Consider the following 20,968-nt stretch of genomic DNA (forward strand, 5'->3'; position numbering starts at 1 on the left):
TTCTATCACAGAGGGCTACAGTTTGTATCACATGTAAACAAAAGACTTATATGTCACAGAATGAATCAGAGGTTTGGTATGGGGCATATCTGGATTTGAATGTCAGTTCTATCAATTAAGAGTTTTGTACTCTAAGAGAGTTTCCTTACTCTAATTTTTAGGTTGTGGAAACTGAGAAGCAGGGAATAAAATAATCTCTAGTCACAATAAGTTGAATCACTACAGGTGGATTTTCTAGTATACATAAGATTCACCTCTGAAGTTAATTTCTTTTCTTCATCTAACTACAGGGTAAAGCTCATTGGTCTTTGCTATTATGGATACCAGATCATGGAGGAAATCATACTATTTCATCTGAGTGATATCTTCTTGTTCTGCAGCTGAAGAGCTGAATAAACCTGAATGCATGGCAGGTTGGAATCATACAGGTGTGAAGGAATTCATTCTGGTAGGTTTAACGGAAAATCCAAATTTGCAGATCCCTCTCTTTCTGCTTTTTACCTTTATTTATTTTATCACTATGGTAGGTAATTGGGGAATGATCGTTCTGATTTGGTTAAATGCTCAACTTCATACTCCAATGTACTTCTTTCTTAGCAACCTCTCTTTTTGTGATATCTGCTACTCTTCTGTCTTTGCTCCTAAGATGCTGGCCAATTTCCTATCGAAAGTCAAGTCCAGCACATTTTCTGGCTGTGTTTTGCAGAGTTTCTTTTTTGCAGTGTATGTAACCACAGAGGTCATCCTCCTGTCTATGATGGCGTATGATCGCTATGTGGCAATAGCCAATCCCTTGTTGTATGCAGTCATTATGACCAAAAGGATTTGTATCCAGATGGTCCTTGCATCTTACTTGGGTGGCCTCATCAACTCTCTGACACACACAATAGGTTTGCTCAAACTAGACTTCTGTGGTCCTAACATTGTGAATCATTATTTCTGTGACTTTCCCCCTCTTCTGAGGCTCTCTTGCTCTGATGCACATAAAAATGAGATGCTGCTTTTGGTATTTTCTGGGGTGATTGCAATGTTCACTTTCATTATCATCATGGTCTCTTACATCCGCATCATCATTGCCATCCAGAGAATTCGTTCAGCTGAGGGGAGGCACAAAGCCTTTTCCACTTGTGCCTCCCACTTGACCGCTGTGACCTTATTCTACGGGTCTGTGACCTTTAGTTACATCCAGCCAAGCTCTCAGTATTCCCTGGAACAAGAGAAGGTCTCTGCTGTGTTTTATACTTTGGTGATCCCCATGCTCAACCCACTGATTTACAGCCTCAGGAATAAGGATGTGAAAGATGCAGCAAAAAGGTCTATATGCTGGAAGAGAACCTCAACTTGACCCAATATCATCTATGGCTTTGTTAACATAACATTAACCAGCACATAGATAATTTCTTCAAAATCATATCACAGATATGATCACATGTTGAACTATAATCGAGGTACTTTTATGCAAATTGACACATAAACGATAGTTAACTATTCTTGCAAATTTGTATTATCTTCGAATCTCTTCTGTTAGTTTAAAATGTTTTAACATAAAAAGTTAGAAGACATAGGTAAAAGTACTTATAAAATAATAGAGCACTCTTACTTGTTGGTGGAGGGCGTAGCTTTTTACTAAAACAGCATTTTTTAAAAGTAACAAGAAGAAAAGGAAGATATAGACTTTATATGTTTATAAAACTTAGTGATTATTCAGAAACACAGAACTAGAGTGGTTTAGAACTCAGAGAAATGTAGACATGTAGACGTGAGTTGATTTTATCTCAGTGATTCAAGGCACCCTTGAAAATGCAGACTTGATGCATGAAGGGCTCTACTAGCTTTCAGAGGAATCAGTAGAGCTTTGGGCAGATATTTTGCCAGCTGCACCAGACATGGTTTCACTTCTTTGAGAGCTTCAGCCATATCTGAGCCTGAGCAGGCCTGAGACCAAATAATAGATATAAGAACAGACAGATAATTGATGGTAGATAAATGATAGATGGTAGATTGATGATGAAGATGATAGATAGATAAATACATGATAGATGATAGATAGATAGGTAGGTAGATAGATAGATAGATCGATAGATAGATAGATAGATAGATAGATAGATAGACAGATAGATAGATAGATAGGTAGGTAGGTAGATGTTAGATAAATAGATAACAGACTATAGATAGATGGACAGACTTAAGTGGAGAACTTCTGAGAAGTAGAGAGGAACTTTTAGCTGTGTCTCAAACAATACAACAATTAAAGATTGTGATCTACCAGAAGAAGGAGCAACTGATTCTGAACTTGTGCCTTGTGACTGCTCTGAGGGAAAGAGAAAACAGTGGACCTGTAACCAGTTATGTAGAAAGACAAGATGAACTAGATTATATCGAAGTGTGTGCACACAGCTGTTTTTCCCTAATGGAAGTAGGAAAGGGTCTGGGTGGAGAGTGTAAGAAGCTGATTTGGGCCACAGAGGCAGGTTGAAATCTCCCGCACTCTTGCTGTGCTTAGAAGGCACACAGTGTTACCAGAGAGAGGAGCCAGAAATAAATATAATGTAGATTTTCTTCTCAATACACTTGAAAGATTTTAATCGTGATTTCAGTCAAGCACAGAAGGGCTAGTATTTTCTTTCCACAGGAGTAGAAGATGATTACTGACTCTAGAGATTCAGAATGCGTTGGAAGACAGTGATATCTTTCTTAGCCTCTAGGTGCTTGATGAGTTATGTCTTTTCAGAGGTAGAAGCCTGCATTACATGCAAGGCCAGCAGCCCCCTCTAGATATTCACTGCAATTTGAAGAGGTGTAGGGCCGGAGGCTAAATTCCAAACTTCAAAGAATTAAAACTGCTTTTCCTACAGTGTTTAAGAGCTAGAGAGAGAGTCTCAGCTCTTAATTAACTTTTTGGGAAATCTATTCTCCTGAAACAGGGGCAAAGCATAAGAAAACCAGAAGTCCAATTAATAATTGAATTAACATAATCAGTGTTTTTCTTCATGCCGTTTCAGGAAAGTGAAACCCTCCCTGTAGAAAGTAATGTCATGTCCAGTTACTATGAAGGTTTTAATTACATGTAGAAAGCCAGAATGTATAAAAAATAAGAAAGCACAAAATATAAGCTGTACCATAGAAGAGGTATATGCTGGAGTATGAAAAAGACTTCAAAATATATTATGTTTAATATTTTAAATAACATTGATTTTTGTTGGAAAATGGTTAAGCTGTAATATTTCAAGAGGGATTAATAAATTTAAACAGGATCATTCTATCCTCTGCTTCTATGAATTTACTATTTCAGCAACTTCTTATAAATGGAATCACACAGTATTTGTCTTTTTTATGACTTGCTTTTTTCACTTACATAATATCCTCCAGGTTGACTCACTGTATCACAAATGACAGAATTTCTCTTTTTTTTTAAGGTTGAATAATACTTTCCTCTATGAATATACCACATTGTTTTTATCCATTCATTGGATGATAGATATTTAGGTTATTTTTATATCTTGGCTATTGTGAATAATAATGGGGTGGACATAAGTGTGCAGCTATCTCTCTGTGAGGGAGGGAGAAATGGGAAGCTGTTCAATGAGAATAAAGTTGAATTCAGCAACATGAATAAGTTCTAGAGATTTGCTGTATAACTGGCCACTCTTAGTTAGCAATACTCTTTTGTGTACTTAAACATTTGTTAAAAAGTGAGATCTCATGTTAAGTGTTCCTACAATACAACGGAATACTACAGAGCCATAGGAAAAGATGAAATACTACCATTTGCGACAACATGAATGGATCTTGAGAATATCATACTAAGTGAAAAAAGGCAGGTAGAAAAAGTGGAGAACTGTATGATTTCACTCATATGTGGGATATAAAACTGAAAGCAACAAATGAACAAAGAAGATAAATAAACAAAAGCTCATAAACACTAATAACAGTATGAAGGGTACTAGAGAGAAAAGGAATGGGGGGAGGTAGGGAGTAAAAAGGGTCAAATTTATGGTGACAGAAGATTTGGCTTGGCGTGACGAACACACAATGCCATGTAGATATGATGTATTATTCAAGTGTACATTTGAAATCTACATAATTTAATTAACAATCTCCCCAGTAAATAAAATAAAATAAAACAAAACAAAATAAAGAGATATGAGGAAATTTTTAGAGTGATCAATATGTCTTTAAACTTAATTGTGGTTATGGTTTCATGGGTGTATGCACTTGTCCAAATACATTAAGTTCTCTGTATTAAATATGTGCAGTTTTTTTGTACATTAATTATATGTTTAAAGTTGCTTTAAAAAAAAAAAGAAACTAATGGCTTTCTGCAATGAAAAAAACATTCCACAAAAATTAAAAATTAGAATTCACCGAAAGGATTTAAAGCATATCAGATAAAGCTTAGACAGGACTGATAATCTCAAACACACTCCAATATAAATTAAACTGTGAGACAGGAAAAAAAAAATTATAAAATAAAGCAGAGCACAGAAGACATGTGACCCAATCAAATGGTATGAAATACATGTAATTAATATTCTAGAAAAAAAGAAGTGAATGGATAATGTAAACATTTTATGATAAAATATCTAATATTATTCAAAACTGATAAGTATTTAACAAACTATTTAAAAAGGGAAGAATACCCCAAGTCAAAAAGTATGTAGAAACCCATACATAGGCACTTTATGGTCAATTTTTCAAAGATTTTGGGTCAACTTTTCAAAGAAATTATAAAATGCAGGGCAAATACATTGACATTTTTAAAGCATGCAAGAGAAATAAAGTAAATGTCTAATATTCTATGCTCGGGGGAAAAATATTCTTCAAAAATAGACAGAAAAAATAAAGACATTATTTAAAAAAAAAAGCTAGGAGAATCTTTCAGACTATATAATAAGACACAGTGAAAAAATTTTTTATCAAAAAGAAATTATCCCAATGTAAATACAGAACATAATGAAGAAAAACATCCACAAGGGGAAATATATAAACAATTTTAAAGAATACTGACTGATTAACAAGTACAAACTTCAAGTTATAAAATAAGTCACAAAGATGTATAGAGTCAATAACATTATACTAACTATATAAAGTGACAGTTACCAGACTTGTGGTATTCACTTTGTTAGGTATATAAATGTCAAATCACTATGAAGTACACTTGACACAAATATAATGCTGTATGCCAATTATAATTAAAAATAAATTTTTTAAAACAATATTCACTGATTACAGCCATATCAAAAATGATTTTCTAAGGAAATAAGAACATATGGAGAAGCAAAAAATAAGACAAAAATAACATAAATGGCAAAAAGAGATAAAGTGTTGAAAGTTTATTCTAGAGTTACATGTGATAAGTTATCGATTTTAAAAAGTTTCTAAGGAAAAGAGATATTACAATTTCCCCTGCCATCAAAATGAGATTTTGAAATGTGTAGATAAAAGACTCCAATAAATAAGATAAAATTTATTGTAAAGTCTTGATTAATTTACTAGTACACAAGGAAGAAATGAAATTCAGAAGGGAAAACATAAATCTGATAGAAGCCCCATGCAGAATGAGCTATGCTAATATTTACATACAAAAATGAAGATTGGCAAACTAAATTAGGGTTTTTAAACCTTAGCTAGTGCTCTTTTGGGCTAGATGATTTTCTGTTGTGGAGGTTGGCCTGTTCATTGTATGTTAACTCTAAGACAACCAAAGACGTATCTGGACATTGTCAAATACGCCGTGGGAGATGGGGGTGCAATATTGCCTATGTTGAGAGCCACTAGAGTGGACTTAAAAAAAGAAGCAAATATATGCGTTTGACAAGAAAATAAAGGACACAGACAAATTAAAAGTAAAAAGAAGGAAAATTTTATACCATGCAAACATATGCAGAGGAAGCTGGTGTCACTATATTCATACCTGAAAAAGCAAACTTTAAGGAGAAATTATTGTCATTTAAAAAGGTATTTCATGTGGTAAAATAGAAAGAATCTTAAATTTGTATTTACCTAATAATTGGCTTCAAAATACTTACCAGGAAGCTGATGAAAGTGAGATAAATTTCACAGATACTGCTGGAGGTTTTAAAATAGCTCTCTGTGTAATTGACAGATAATAGTTGATAAAAATAAAATTATGGCATGATCAATTTAACTGACCTGGTAGAAATACATTGAACATTATGAAACTACAAAATATTAATTCGTTAAAATGCACATGGAGCATTTAAAAATTGATGACATGTGTGTCATAAAACGAATTTCAATAATTGAAATAATATAAAGTGTATTCTCTGATAACAGAGGATTTTAACTTTAAGTGGATGACAAAAAGCCAAGGAATCGATCTTCCCATGTTTGGAAATTATTCGACACACTCATAAATAATCTACATTTTAAAAGATCACAATGCAAAGTTTACAATATTTTTGAAATAAATAGAAGAAAGTAAGTAGGAACTAAATAAAAATAGAACATAAAAATAAAATAAAAATTACATAATGAATGAAAATCAACAATCATTCTTTTAAAAGGATAACAAAAATAATGATATTTTAGCAAAGCTCATCAAGAAAAATGACAGTAAACACAAATTACTAATACCATAAATGAAAAAGAGAATATCATTAGAGGTTGTATAACAATTAAAAAGTTCATAAGATGAGATCTTATATAAAATAAAAAGTTTCTTGAGAAACAGGACTTAGCCAAACAAGTACAATTAGAATATCTAAATAATTCTAAATATGTTTTAGATATGGAGTTTATAATGATAAAACATGTTCTAAAAGAAAACTCCTGATATACAGACAATAAGGAATATCATTCTGAAATTCTTTCAGAGAGAAAAGAAAGAAAGAAAAACAACTAATTTTGTAGGACCACTAAAAGATTGATATTAAATCCTGAAAAGGATGTTACGTAAAGAGGTAATTACAGGCTAGTATATGTTATTCCAGAGAAGCCAAAATTCTGACGTGAGGGGCTTATTCTAGCAAAAGAGTGTAGTTTAAATTGGTCTGACAGAGGAAACATAAAAATGCTTTAAAATTTTTATAAATTTTAAAATCTAATGATAAAAACTCAGCAAAATATTTGTAGAATTTAAATACCTACGGCAACATTACAGTTACTGTTAATGATAAGATATCCAGCATTATCACACCCATGATTGATTTGGGGTGCAAAATGGAGATATTCGCAATAACCACTTGCATTTGAAATGAGAGAAGAACGTAGCCCGCAAATAAAGTCTAGGAAAAGAATAAAAGAGCATTTTTGTTCATGTATGTTTGTGGATATACACTCTCATTTCTAAGTGTAAGTCTTGGGACATAAGTCAGACACATGTTCAGCTCACTGCCAAACAGCTCTAGCTACAAGGGACTTCAATTAGTGCTGGCAGCTGGATGTCAGCTCATGTTTGGCTAAGCTGACTTTTCCAAGAACAAATTGTAGAAAGGTACACCTCAACTAAAGTTCGACTTTATTTCTTTTATCTCCTCTTTTCTTAGAACAGTAGTATAATCAATCTATCTGTAGTTTATAGCATGCTATTTCGCTGTTGACTTATTAAAAGATGTTATCCTGTATGCTATTTGCTTGTGAAATATTTGTGTTATAAATTACAATTCCTGCAGTGGACTTGTGTTAAATACATTATTTAACGATGTCAGTCTCTGAGCATAATTTATCTGCAGACAAAACAAGGAACGGACAGAAATTAAGCATGCTGTATGTGACTACATGTATGTGCTCAAGGAAACTGAGGTTTGGCTTCCTGACAGAGGTTTAGCTTACTGAATTTTGCTAGCCCAAATAGACTAAACCATTAAATTTCCCAAAATTTCAAAATAGGTACAGTCGGCCTTCCCCTTGTGGCAGTAAGGAGCCTAATGACTTAGGCTGTGACTTTTGGAAACTGTCGTGGATAAAATAAGGTCAGGGTATGTCCTCACTATCCCCTACCCACTTCTTCAGCCTGCAGTTAGTCAGTTTAACTACATGACATCTAACGTAACATTATCTGTATTGTACTCACACCAGCCATTTTGTTGATGCTTCAGGGGATCAGTCACTTACCTCACTGAGTACCATCTGGAATTTTGATTTGTGGAATTTTGATTTGTAGAATTTTTTAGAAGACACTGACACTATTTCTCTTAAGATTTTACAGATAGGTCATATAAAGAGTGAGTATTTATCTTCTAGCCTGTGAGCCTGTGGAAAGTGGGACACTATACTACCCCATGATAATCGCCATCCACGGGAGGACTTTGGATAAGCAATTACTTTTATTCCAGTGGTATGGGTTGATGGTTTATTTTAAATGAGAAAGATTAAGGATGGTAACATATTTGACTGTAATGTAGCCAGTTACAACATAACATATGTCTCCTACACTGGGAGATATTTCATTAAAAATAACAAGAACAACAAAATCCTTAGATTACACTGGCCAATAATATCTCCTGTAAAGGCTATGATTTCTATGAGCTATTTAAATATACTTTAAAGCATTTAGTTACATGAAAGAATTCTAAAGTATAAGCTTAATGTTATTGAAAAGAATCCAAGGCACACTGTTTTTTTGTTTGTTTGTTTCTCAATTATCTGAGTGACTAGACTGAAATAATTATAATGACTCAGGCAACTTGGATTTGAATGTTAGTTTTGCTATTTCACAACTATGAGTCTTTGAGCTCCTTATTTATTTTTCTTCTGATTAAATTTTAAATTATAAATAATAGTTGCCCACCTCATCAGATTATTGTGAGGATTGGGATAACATCTGTAAATACCTAGCCCCTTATTCAGCAGATGGTACTCATTTAAAGACTATTAGCTTTCTACTACTTTTGCATTATAGCATTTGTATATATACATATATATATATATATATATACACATATACATATATATATACACATATACTTATAAATACACATACATACACTTTGATGAAAAAATAAATCATTAGCAAATAGGATTTGCCCTAGATAACCTTTAATGAATATTTAACATTCAAAAATAAATCAGCACAATTCAGTATATTATAATTCTGAAAAAGAAAAATAAATAATAATCACAAAGGATGGACAAGAAATTATTTGATATAATTCAGCATTTATTTAAAGCAAAATAGGTCAGCAAATTAAAAACAGAATAGATCTTCCTATACTTGATAAAGGGCATATATAAAACTCTACAGGAAATGCTGTATGTGGCACTGATAGCTCTACCAGCACAATAAGGCAAAAAAGAAAACAAGTAAGAAAAAAATAAAGTTTGGAAAGAAGAAAAAAATAGCACCTTAGTTTAAAATTTTAAATGTAAATATCACCACTAATAGCATAAAAACAGGAAATCCATAGGGATAATTATAATGAAATATGTATAAGAACTCTGTACAAATAAAATATTGTATGCAATGAAATAATGATAAGAGATATAAAAAAAATATTCAAATGGAGAGATATACTGTGTTTATGGCCTAAAAGACTTATTATATCGATTGTCCTCAAATTTATCTACAAATACAAAACAATCCTCAGGATTGCTGATCAGTACTAATCAATCTCCAAGCACCCTTTTTTAGAAACATTATAACCTGAAACACTGAGTGTTTCTCATACAATTTTAACATTACAAATCTTGGAACATTTGATGAATATTCCATCCCACTATAACTTATTTTTATTTGCACCCATTCTGTTTATTTTTCATGGTTATTTCTCCTTCCAGATGTATAATACATATTTTTCCATATAGTTCCAGTTTATAAGTCCATTAATAACTGTAGAGATGCAGTAGTTCCTCAAAACACTTAATGTAACAGGGACCTCACACCAGACATTGTCATAACTCAGAAATAAGAAAGATACATGAACCTACAGAAGAAAGAAATAATTTTAAGGCATGTGTAGAAGATTGATCACTGCCAAACAATGCATTTCAATAGAATGTACACACACATGACCACGATGGCTTTTTTATAGCAAAGGTCATGTATCTATGATGCTAAAGAGAAGAAGAATTTTGAGACAACCAAATGGGTCTTTCAAGCTCTTGAATATGCAATTAAAAAAGAACACAAAGGTCAATTTCTTTGTTTTAATAAATTTCATCTAATAAACACACATATTAGTGTTTATTGTGTACCAGTTACATAAATGTTTTACGAATATCTACTTGTTTATTCCTCTAACCATCAAGAAGCGGTTAAATAACTTTATCGACTACACGATCAGTAAGTAACAAAGCTAAGATTTGAACCATCATCTCTTCTGTAACTACTGTGCTCTTAACGTTTATGTTAAAATTCCTCCCAAGTACATGGATATTCTTCTGTGGACTTACCTCGTTTACCTGTGAGTGGATTCTTCTAGCATGTTTTTCAACTCTTCTTTACATGGGGGAAGGTGATTTTAGGATTGGAAAAATAGACCTTTGAATCTAACTAAGAATTTTGCCGATTCTCATAATTCTAGCAGGTCTTGTCAACTGAGCCACATGAAAGGAACTAATGTCATCTTGAAAGGAACTAATATCATCTCTTAATGCGCATAGCTTTAAAGAGTTACTGTAATTCGGTACACCACCTCTGGATAACATCCTCCGGTTCAATGATCATTTCTATTTACTTCTTTTAAAGAAAAAGGCAAAAATGAAAACAAACCAAATATGTAACAGAGTACGCTATAATTGGATTTATTATCTTTCTATCTGCTTCCTTAGAAAGGAGAGTAAAGATATTTTTGGTTCATTGATCACTCAAGTCCACTCATGTATTCTGGCACTATTTATTTTGGATGAGAAAAACAAGAAAATCAAGGAGTAATTGGAGAGCAATTATACCATGCCAACTTAGTTCCTCCTTGTTGGATTCACAGATTGTCTGCCTCTCAGAATCATATTATTCCTGATATTTCTCATAGCGTATATACTAACTGTTTTGGGAAATGTGTGTTTAATAATCCTAGTTAATATCGATTCAAAACTGCAAAGGTCCATGTATTATTTGCTCAGCTACTTGTCGTTCTTAGACAGCTGCTATTCTATGTCAATCACCCCTAAAATGCTGGTGAATTTTTTAACATCCAGGAAAAGCATCTCTCCCTATGGTTGTTCACTACAAATGATTTTCTTTTGCTGTTTTGCTGATGCTGAGTGCCTCATCCTGGCAGCAATGGCTTATGACCGCTATGCAGCCATCTGTAACCCATTGCTCTATTCTACACTGATGTCTAGGAGAGTCTGTATCTGTTTCATTGTGTCAGCATACTTCAGTGGAAGTAGGACTTCAATAGTCCATGTGTGCCTCACATTCAGGCTGCCATTTTATGGCTCCGATATTAGCAACCATTTCATTTTTTTCTGTGATATTCCACCTCTTTTGGCGTGCAGATACCCTATCAATGAGCTTCTGCTCTTTGCCTTGTGTGGCTTCATCCAGACCAGCACTTTTATGGTCATATTTATCTCTCCCTTTTTTTATCCTTATCACGGTTTTGAGTATCAAGTCATCAGATGGCAGAAGCAAAACATTCTCTACCTCTACTTCCCAATCTCATAGCGGTCACCTTATTTTATGGAACACTCTTGTTTATGTACTTACGTCCTACCATCAGCTATTCCCCAAACACTGATAAGGTAGTTGCAGTGTTTTATACTGTATTCTTTTTTTCTCCATGTTGAACCCAATAATCTTTCGCTTAAGAAACAAGGACGAAAAAAACTCTGCAATAACTATTTAAAAGAAACCAGCTTTCAAAAGAATAAGAATTTGAATCACTGAAAAATATTTAAAGTATAACCTGCCCTTCCAATCTCATTAACAACACTATGTCATGAACACCACATATATCAACTATTTTAAAATTATCTCCATTTTCCAGAAATAAAGACAAATTTTCATCATCAGTACTTTAAAGTGCTCTTGTCCTATCTGACAGAAATGTTCTCTCCAAAATTCTTCTACTCCATGAAACATTCCTGAATTAAAATAAATAATATTAATTGTTCTCCAATTAGTGTTCTTAAAAAACTTTGTACTGTGATTCATTGTATGCCTTTTCATGTTGTATTGAAGGTATACATTGAGTTGTTTATTAGCTCACTCATATTGGAAGCTCTGTGGTGGCAGGGAGTCTATATTTTGGTTTATTTTTTAATACTTCTGAGCATTTGTTATATGGCACATCCTCACTGCATGTGTGTTTAATGGATGAATAAATAGATGGATAAATGGATGGATGGACTAATGAATGGATGAATGGATGGATTGGTGATGGATGGATGGATGGATGGATGGATAGATAAATGTATAGATAAGTGAGAACATCTAGTTTTCTGTTTGGGATAATTCGTGTAGGTTCTGTACTTACAGAACATATAGCATCACGGAAATTTGATATTACTCATAATGGCAATGGCGGTTTCACTAACTCTCAGAAAATTAGATATCAATCACATAGCAAAAGAGTTTTATATTAAAAGAGTGAAGTTATACACATGGTTTCTCTGTGGGCTAGTTCATTCTTATAAGGGATCCTCTATCTTCCATTTACAGTGGGTACATATGAAAACCTACTAAGTTTATAAAGATCATCAAGATTGTAAAATATACATTACTATTTGCACACACATTACTGACAATCTTTAAATCTCTATCTTCAAGAAAAGGTGAAAAATTGCTCTGATCATTGTATTCTACAAATTAATAATGTAAACCAGTTGAAAGTATATGCATTTCTTTCTCTGGGATCAATTTCAATGATCAAATTAGCAGACATCTTCTGTAGTTGCATTTGATCTTTCAGTCTTCATTTTCTTTTTGTTTTATGTGAACAAAATTGAAGGAGTAAATTGTATACACATGAATATATAGTGTGCAGGTTTTAGTTATTATGAAAATAAATGACTGCATTATTTTATACTGAATGTAACCCTGTAGATGGAGATAATTAGACACTGTGCAATGAAATGGATCATTTGGAGGTTTAAATGAATGAATACATGTAAAGCTACTAGTATATGTACGATTTGAGAATTAAATGATCATATATGTGTAAATCTCCTAGAATACTGTGTGTGTAAAGCTCTGACACAGTGCCTGTAACAATGTAATGGCACATAATTATTCAGTATTTTACCACTACTTAAATTTAAGGCAATAATCAGGTTTTGACTCCCGAGAGATTAGGCACTTGAGAAATATCTCTGAGGCTTTCCAAATGATGTGAGACATTGCCACGGAGCAAAAACACTGGAATCCAGTGTTCAACTTAGTGGCTCTTCATCATGATAAAACATTTTCCTTACTGTGAAGACTTTGTCAGGGTATAGAGTAATATGCCATTTATTCGTTCTTGTTTTTTGAATAGCTTCTGAAACAGATGGGCTATTTCGAATTGCTCTTTTAATTTTAGTGTACTCTCTTTAAAAAACATGGAAGAGACTATTATGAAATGAACTGAATTCTTCCAATCATCCTTCCATTGTCTTCATGGACATAGATTTGCATGAAGATGCACATTAGCTTCCTTAATAGAGACCCATTTAATCTAAGACATATTTTTTGTTTTCCAAAAGAAGTTGTTTTAAAAGAAGGAAACTACAATGTGTTTGTAAGCATAAAATTGTTATTAGTTTATTTATCCCAGAGTTTCTAAAAGTAGCAGTATTGACATTTTGGGCCAATATTTCTTTTGGAAATAGGAGCGCGGTGCATGGGAGAGGACTACCCTGTTCATTTTAAGGTGTTTAGCAGCCTCCTGAGTATCTACTCACTAGATACTGGTAACATTCAACCTAATATGATTACCAAAATGTATACAAAGTTTGCTAAATTTTCTCTCAAAGGCAAAATTATCGCTAAGAGAGAATCACTAAATATGATCAATGTTATTTCTTTGTCCATATGGCAAATGAAACCATTTGAGTGAGGACATTGTTTGAAGCTAAATCAGAATAATATTTCATAACAACACTTCAGATGTCATTTTGTTAATTTTGTTCTGCATTATTTTCTTAATATCTATGTTTTGCGATCTACTTTGATAATACCCATAACCAGAGAAAATTACCATATAAATTTAACAAAAACAAACATGTAGAAGCACAGCTGAATATATATGTTTTATGAAGTAGGCCATAGTTGAGAGAAAATAATAATAAATTAGGATATTTCTTACAATTACATGTAAGCAGATTTATTTTTCTGCTTCTGTCTATGGGCAGAGAGAGAAAATGCTGAGAAGCTATATTACATTCTAGTCATAAAAATAATGCAATATACAAACTTAAAAAACTAAAACTGATGTTCCCTCTGTAAAAATATCTGCATTTAATTCAAGTCATAAGGACGTCTGTGTGACAAGTCTACAACTTTATTGCTATTACATTGAGAATTGGAGGTTTTGGGCAAATGAACTTTATGGCATGAGTTGAAAAATACCAATTTTTCTAGTGACATCGGACAAAATCATTTGTAGGTCATAATTAAAGATATAATAAATATTTATCTCCCAAGGAATACATCCATAAATATTTTTTCTCAGATTAAAAATTATTTTCTTGAAACACATGAGACAATACTCGCCACATTGATAGCATAAAGATAGAGATTGGGAGTGAGTATTGATTGGGAATTCAACTTCTCTTATTCAGCTGCTAACACTGTTACATATGATGAAGACATACCATAATTTATAACTCTCCATTGGTATCGGTTCTAACTAAGTTCGTTCTCTTATAACTTGGCAATATTTTCGATCCTATATCTAAAGGCACGTAATGTTGTTCTATCAGGATCTTCACAGCTATATCATAATATTGTCATAATTCTTTAAATTTTGTACAATGTTTGGATTGACACAAGATTTCATTATTTTATTTCTTTGCATATATTATAACTTACTCTATTTTTATGCTAAAATACCTAAGACAGTCTAACAGATTAACAACAGAACTTAACAAAACCATCTCCTACCCTTTTCCAAACACACAAATAATGCCTATATTATTTGTATGATTGAAGAGAGCTAACTACGAAATTATGTAAAGAGCTAATAAACCTATGTGAAATTATGCAAAATAATCACACTGTCCACAGCTTAAGGATGCCTATCGAATTATTATACAGAAGGAAGACATAGATTTTAACATAAATAAGTCCAAAGGAGTGCCTATAGTTCAATTAATTTGGTGCATGTGTGTGTATAAGCTCTCATAAAACTTTCATGTGAATGATTGTTAAAAATTTTGGAGTGTGATGTCATGCATTAATTTATATCTGTTTTATCACGAATCGGTGAGGTAGGTAGTACACATATGCATGCTCCTATTTTAGAGGAAGAAGGAAACTTCAGTTATTTCACCATTAGAACCCTTGAACACTAGTCCGAGTAGCATATATGTGACTGGAACACCATTTCGTAGGGAAAGCAGAGGCATCTACTGAACAGCTCTTGAGAAGACCTGCTGCTCTGATTAGTTCTAGTCTCAAGAGACCAGAAAAGATGCTAATTATCCAACCTGTGGACATCTGAGATTTACATCAACTCAATGAGCTACAGTTTTTGTCCCCAGAAGATAAAGAAACAAATATAAAAAAAAACCTCTACTCTCAGCGATAAGTCCTTTAAGACCCACGAAACCTCGTCTTCTCGAGATACTGAGCTTCTTCTGAACTTGGCTTATTTGTGAGTATGTTTAGGGAGTGGTAATGCAGCTTTTTAAAGCTTTTGATATTTCCAGTTATTCCACACTAAAAGAATTTGTTACCACAGGTATGATTTCAGCGCTTTCCCAAACAAGCAGAAAATGTCCTAACCTGTGGTTTATTTATCTTTCAAATGTTCTTTTTTGTGAGATGAGCAATATTTTCTTAATATCTGTACTTAATATGTGGGTATGAGAGAGTGTATTTTTATGGTATTTAATACATGGTTCATACCGAAACTTAAGCTCCTTGCATATTTACAGGAAATTTCAGATATTCTCAAGAAAATAGAATATGTGGCATCAAGAATTGAATGTTTTTAGGTATACTAAAAGGAAGATCTTTTCTTCTCAATCTCATATAATAGTTTTTGAAATCCTTTACATCTAATTTTATTTTATGATTCCAATAATAATATTTTAAGAATGATTTTCTATTTTCCTTGAGTTTGTCTCTACAAACCTGGGCATATGCACACATATTTGTTTCCCAGAGCGTGACTGTTTTTGCTACAACAAGCTGCCACTTCTTCCCACTACAACTCTAGTGTGCCTGAATATAATAGTCTTCAAATCAGAATATATTGTCTTTAAATTAGACTATCTAAGCTAAATAGTTTTGGGTCTTTTAGTATGTCACGGTTGTTGCTGTGGATAGTGAGTTTTTACATTTGTAATATGTGATTATTGTTAAGTATTTTTTGTGTGTTATTTCATATTTTGCTTTTATATTGTAAACATTTTATTTATAAACCGTGCAGTATACGGTATTTTACAGTATAAGTACACTTATATGTTTGTGAATTTATATGTATAACATAATATTTCACATAACAATTAATCAGTTATACATTTATTCATATATAATATTCTATAATAACATAAGCAATACTATGAACAAGAAATCATATATAATATTCATTTATAATATTTTATAATAAATTCAGCTATAAATATTGTGTCAGTATAATCATATTCTGTGGGCAAAACTCCTCAAAAGAACATAGTTAGGCAGTTCAATTCTGGTTAACAACTATGGACCTATAGTATGGCAAGGTCACAATTATGAAAATCATTAGCTTTTTGAAAGGCATTTGGCTGAGTTCATCTTTTCATGATAATGATGTGATTTTTCTTTATGTTTTTTCTCACCAGTATTCTTATCAGTAACTATGTCTTTCCTCACTAATGATTCTATATTTTCCAACATCCCTTTGGAGTCATAAATCAAAAATAAAGTACTGTGAAGGAATTTCATATGTTTTAAACAAATACTTCATATTCATCCTGACATTTCAAGATGTTAATCTTAAAATTGGAAAATTGCATTTGAGTATACCATTAGGTAATAAAACTGATATTTCCAGTATTTGGTTTTCTAAGAAAATATTCACGCTTATTAATATTCTAAAGCAGTTTCTTAATCAGGAAGATGACACTGAGTGATATCAAAAAGCGCTGAATTTAGCGACAGAATGAATCCGTATTCTCATTGTAATTCTAATATCATGGGAGAAAGTCATACCTCGATCCTTGGTAACACTTTTCTCTATTTATATATTTTTATTATGAGTTCAATAGATAAAGTTGTTACTAGAAATCTTACTGCTAGCTTTTTGGATGAAGTTAGACTTGGATTCATTGGGCTCCCCAAGCCATTGATATAAAATATAGAAAGGATCTAAAAAAATAAAAATAAAAAAAAAATAAAAAACTATATATGTGTATATATAGAGACAGGATCTATTATACAACCTCAGTTTGTGAGGGATGAACTTATATACTCATAAATGAAGATTTTGGTTTTCATTTAGTAATACCCTGAAGATTACATCCCAAGCTTACCAAAATCCTGACCTCAGTAGACTTCAATTTCCATGGGTGCATAGCTCCTATATGCTTCTTGTGATCTCTAACGCCTAGTACAATGCCTGGCATAAAAGGTATGGTTGTTATTTTAAGCCACCAATTTGTGGCAACTTGTTATCGTAGCAATAGGAAACTAATACACTATATAGTGGAGTACTCACTGTCATTTTCTATTCACCTCCTCTTTTTTTGATCATAGTAATTATCACCATTATATATAGTATATCAACAGGTATTTATTTTCTTAATAAAATATAAGCTCATTGAAAGCATGACATTTTTCTTATTCACTGCTTCATCTCTACCAAATATAACATTTCTTGGCACAGAGTAGTAATGTATATTTATTGAATTCATGAAAGCATACATGCATTCATTTATTAATATTTGACCAAAATATTAAATTGGTATTATACCATTATAGATTAGTATAATGTCAGAAAACAAGTGAAACAAAGAGGCAGCCTACATTTTTGAAAGCTGGATGCATCTGATAGATATAGTTTGAGTACCTCATACTCACACCTTGTCTCTCTACGTGGATGTTTAAGAGTTCTTGTTTTAATGTTGATAAAAACTAAACATGTGAATGTAAAGTTATACAAAGATGTAAAAGAGGAGAGTTTTCAAGTTAAGTTGCACTGCTATTTATTCATTGGTCTAAACATTAAATAGCAAATAAAAGTTTGTTCTAACTCTTTGTCCAGTTTCACGCTTCGGAGGACAAAGGCAATGATCTCCGAATTGGGGAATCTGAGCAGAAGGTGGGGCAGTTCTGATGTCTGAGATATAGAAAGGAAGGGGATTGTGTATTAAGAACGCGAGCATCATGAGTTAACTGCCTGTGAAAATGGAGAGACGGTTTAGCCACATGATAAGGAAATAATTTCTATCACAGAGGGACACAGTTTGTGTCACATGTAAACAAAAGAATTATATGTCACAGAATGAATCAGAAGTTTGGTATGGGGCATATCTGGATTTGAATGTCAGTTCTATCAATTAAGAGTTTTGTACTCTAAGAGGGTTTCCTTACTCCAATTTTTTGGATATGGAAACTGAGAAGCAGGGAATAAAATAATCTCTAGTCACAATAAGTTGAATCACTACAGGTGGATTTTCTAGTACACATGAGGTACACAGCAGAAGTTAATTTCTTTTCTTCATCTAACTACAGGGTAATAAAGCTCAATGGTCTTTGCTATTATGGATACCAGATCATGGAGGAAATCATACTATTTCATCTGAGTGATATCTTCTTGTTCTGCAGCTAAAGAGCTGAATAAACCTGAATGCATGGCAGGTTGGAATCATACAGTTGTGAAAGAATTCATTCTGGTAGGTTTAACGGAAAATCCAAATTTGCAGATCCCCTCTTTCTGCTTTTTACCTTTATTTATTTTATCACTATGGTAGGTAATTGCGGAATGATTGCTCTGATTTGGTTAAATGCTCAACTTCATACTCCAATGTACTTCTTTCTTAGCAACCTCTCTTTCTGTGATATCTGCTACTCTACTCTCATTGCTCCTAAGATGCTGGTCAATTTCCTATCAAAACACAAGTCCAGCACATTTTCTGGCTGTGTTTTACAGAGTTTCTTTTTTGCAGTGTATGTAACCACAGAGGTCATCCTCCTGTCTATGATGGCGTATGATCGCTATGTGGCAATTGCCAACCCCTTGTTGTATGCAGTCATTATGACCCAAAGGGTTTGTATCCAGATGGTCCTTGCATCTTACTTGGGCGGCCTCATCAACTCTCTGACACACACAATAGATTTGCTCAAACTAGACTTCTGTGGTCCTAACATTGTGAATCATTATTTCTGTGACTTTCCCCCTCTTCTGAGGCTCTCTTGCTCTGATGTTCATAATAATGAGATGCTGATTTTGGTATTTTCTGGGGTCATCGCAATGTTCACTTTCATTATCATCATGGTCTCTTACATCCGCATCATCATTGCCATCCAGAGAATCAGTTCAGCTGAGGGGAGGCGCAAAGCCTTTTCCACTTGTGCCTCCCACTTGACCGCTGTGACCTTATTCTACGGGTCTGTGACCTTTAGTTACATCCAGCCAAGCTCTCAGTATTCCCTGGAACAGGAGAAGGTCTCTGCTGTGTTTTATACATTGGTGATCCCCATGCTAAACCCACTGATCTACAGCCTCAGGAATAAGGATGTGAAAGATGCAGCAAAAAGATCTATATGCTAGAAGAGAACCTCAACTTGACTCAATATCGTCTATGGCTTTGTTAATGCAACATTAACCTGCAAATAGAAAATGTCTTGAAAATCGTATCATAGATATGATCATATATAGAACTATAATTGAAGTCCTTTTATGCAATTTGACACATAAACAATAGTTAACTATTCTTGCAAATTGTATTATCCTTGAATCTCTTCTGTTAGTTTAAAATGTTTCAAAATAAATAGTTAGAAGACAGGTAAAAGTACTTATAAAATAATAGAACACTCTTACTTCTTGGTGGAGGGAGTAGCTTTTTACTAAAACAGCATTTTTCAAAAGTAACAAGAAAAAAAAAAGATATAGACTTTATATGTTTATAGAACTGAGTGATTATTAAGGAACCCAGAACTAGAGTGGTTTAGAACTCAGAGAAATAAGACATGGAGAGGTGAGCTGATTTTATTTCAGTGATTCAGGGCAACTTTAAAAATGCAGACTTGATGCGTGGAGGGCTCTGCCAGCTTTCTGAGGAACCAGTAGAGCTTTTGGAGATACTTTGATGGCTACACTGCACATGATTGCATTTCCTTTGAGAGCTTCAGTCATATCTGAGACTGAGCAGGCCTGAGACCAAATAATAGATATAAAAACAAACAGATAATGAATGGTAGATAAATGATAGATGGTAGATTGATGATGGAGATGATAGATAGATAAGTACATGACAGATGATAGATAGGTAGATAATAGATAGATAGATAGATAGATAGATAGATAGATAGATAACGGATTATAGATAGATCAACAGTTTTAAGTGGAGAACTTCTGAGAAATAGAGAGAAACTTTTAGCCGTGTCTCAAACAATACAACAATTAAAGATTGTGATCTACCAGAAGAAGGAGCAACTGATTCAGAACTTGTGCCTTGTGACTGCTCTGAGGAAAAGGGAAAACAGTGGACCTGTAACCAGTTATGTAGACTGGCAAGATGAACTAGATTATATAGAAGTTTAAACACACAGCTGTTTTTCCCTACTGGAAGTAGGAAGGGGCGGGGTGGAGAGTGCAAGAAGCTGATTTGGGCCACAGAGGCAGGTTGAAATCTCCCGCACTCTTGCTGTGCTTAGAAGACACACAGTGTTACAAGAGAGAGGAGCCAGAAATAAATATAATGTAGATTTTCTTCT

General features: G+C 33.2%; 2 protein-coding genes and 1 pseudogene across 2 annotated transcripts; all 3 read left to right on the forward strand.

Moving 5' to 3' along the window:
- The first annotated feature begins 406 nt into the window (after nucleotides 1-406).
- Nucleotides 407-1,345, forward strand: LOC120594091 (olfactory receptor 1052-like). The gene has a single exon (XM_039852109.1). The coding sequence runs from the start codon at nucleotides 407-409 to the stop codon at nucleotides 1,343-1,345; it is 939 nt and encodes a 312-aa protein (XP_039708043.1).
- Nucleotides 1,346-9,379: 8,034 nt separating this feature from the next.
- Nucleotides 9,380-11,750, forward strand: LOC120594077 (olfactory receptor 5AS1-like; annotated as a pseudogene).
- A 7,132-nt stretch (nucleotides 11,751-18,882) lies between these two features.
- Nucleotides 18,883-19,802, forward strand: LOC120594094 (olfactory receptor 1052-like). The gene is given in 2 exon segments (XM_039852112.1): nucleotides 18,883-18,955; nucleotides 18,958-19,802. Coding segments are annotated over 2 exon segments (918 nt in total).
- Nucleotides 19,803-20,968: the final 1,166 nt, after the last annotated feature.

This window comes from Pteropus medius, unplaced genomic scaffold, assembly GCF_902729225.1.
Source record: "Pteropus medius unplaced genomic scaffold, Ma_sr-lr_union100, whole genome shotgun sequence".
NCBI classification, from domain to species: domain Eukaryota; kingdom Metazoa; phylum Chordata; class Mammalia; order Chiroptera; family Pteropodidae; genus Pteropus; species Pteropus medius.

What these genes read in the sequence shown, in the direction of transcription:
- LOC120594091 (XM_039852109.1), top strand. Translation starts at nt 407, where the DNA reads ATGGCAGGTTGGAATCATACAGGTGTGAAGGAATTCATTCTGGTAGGT.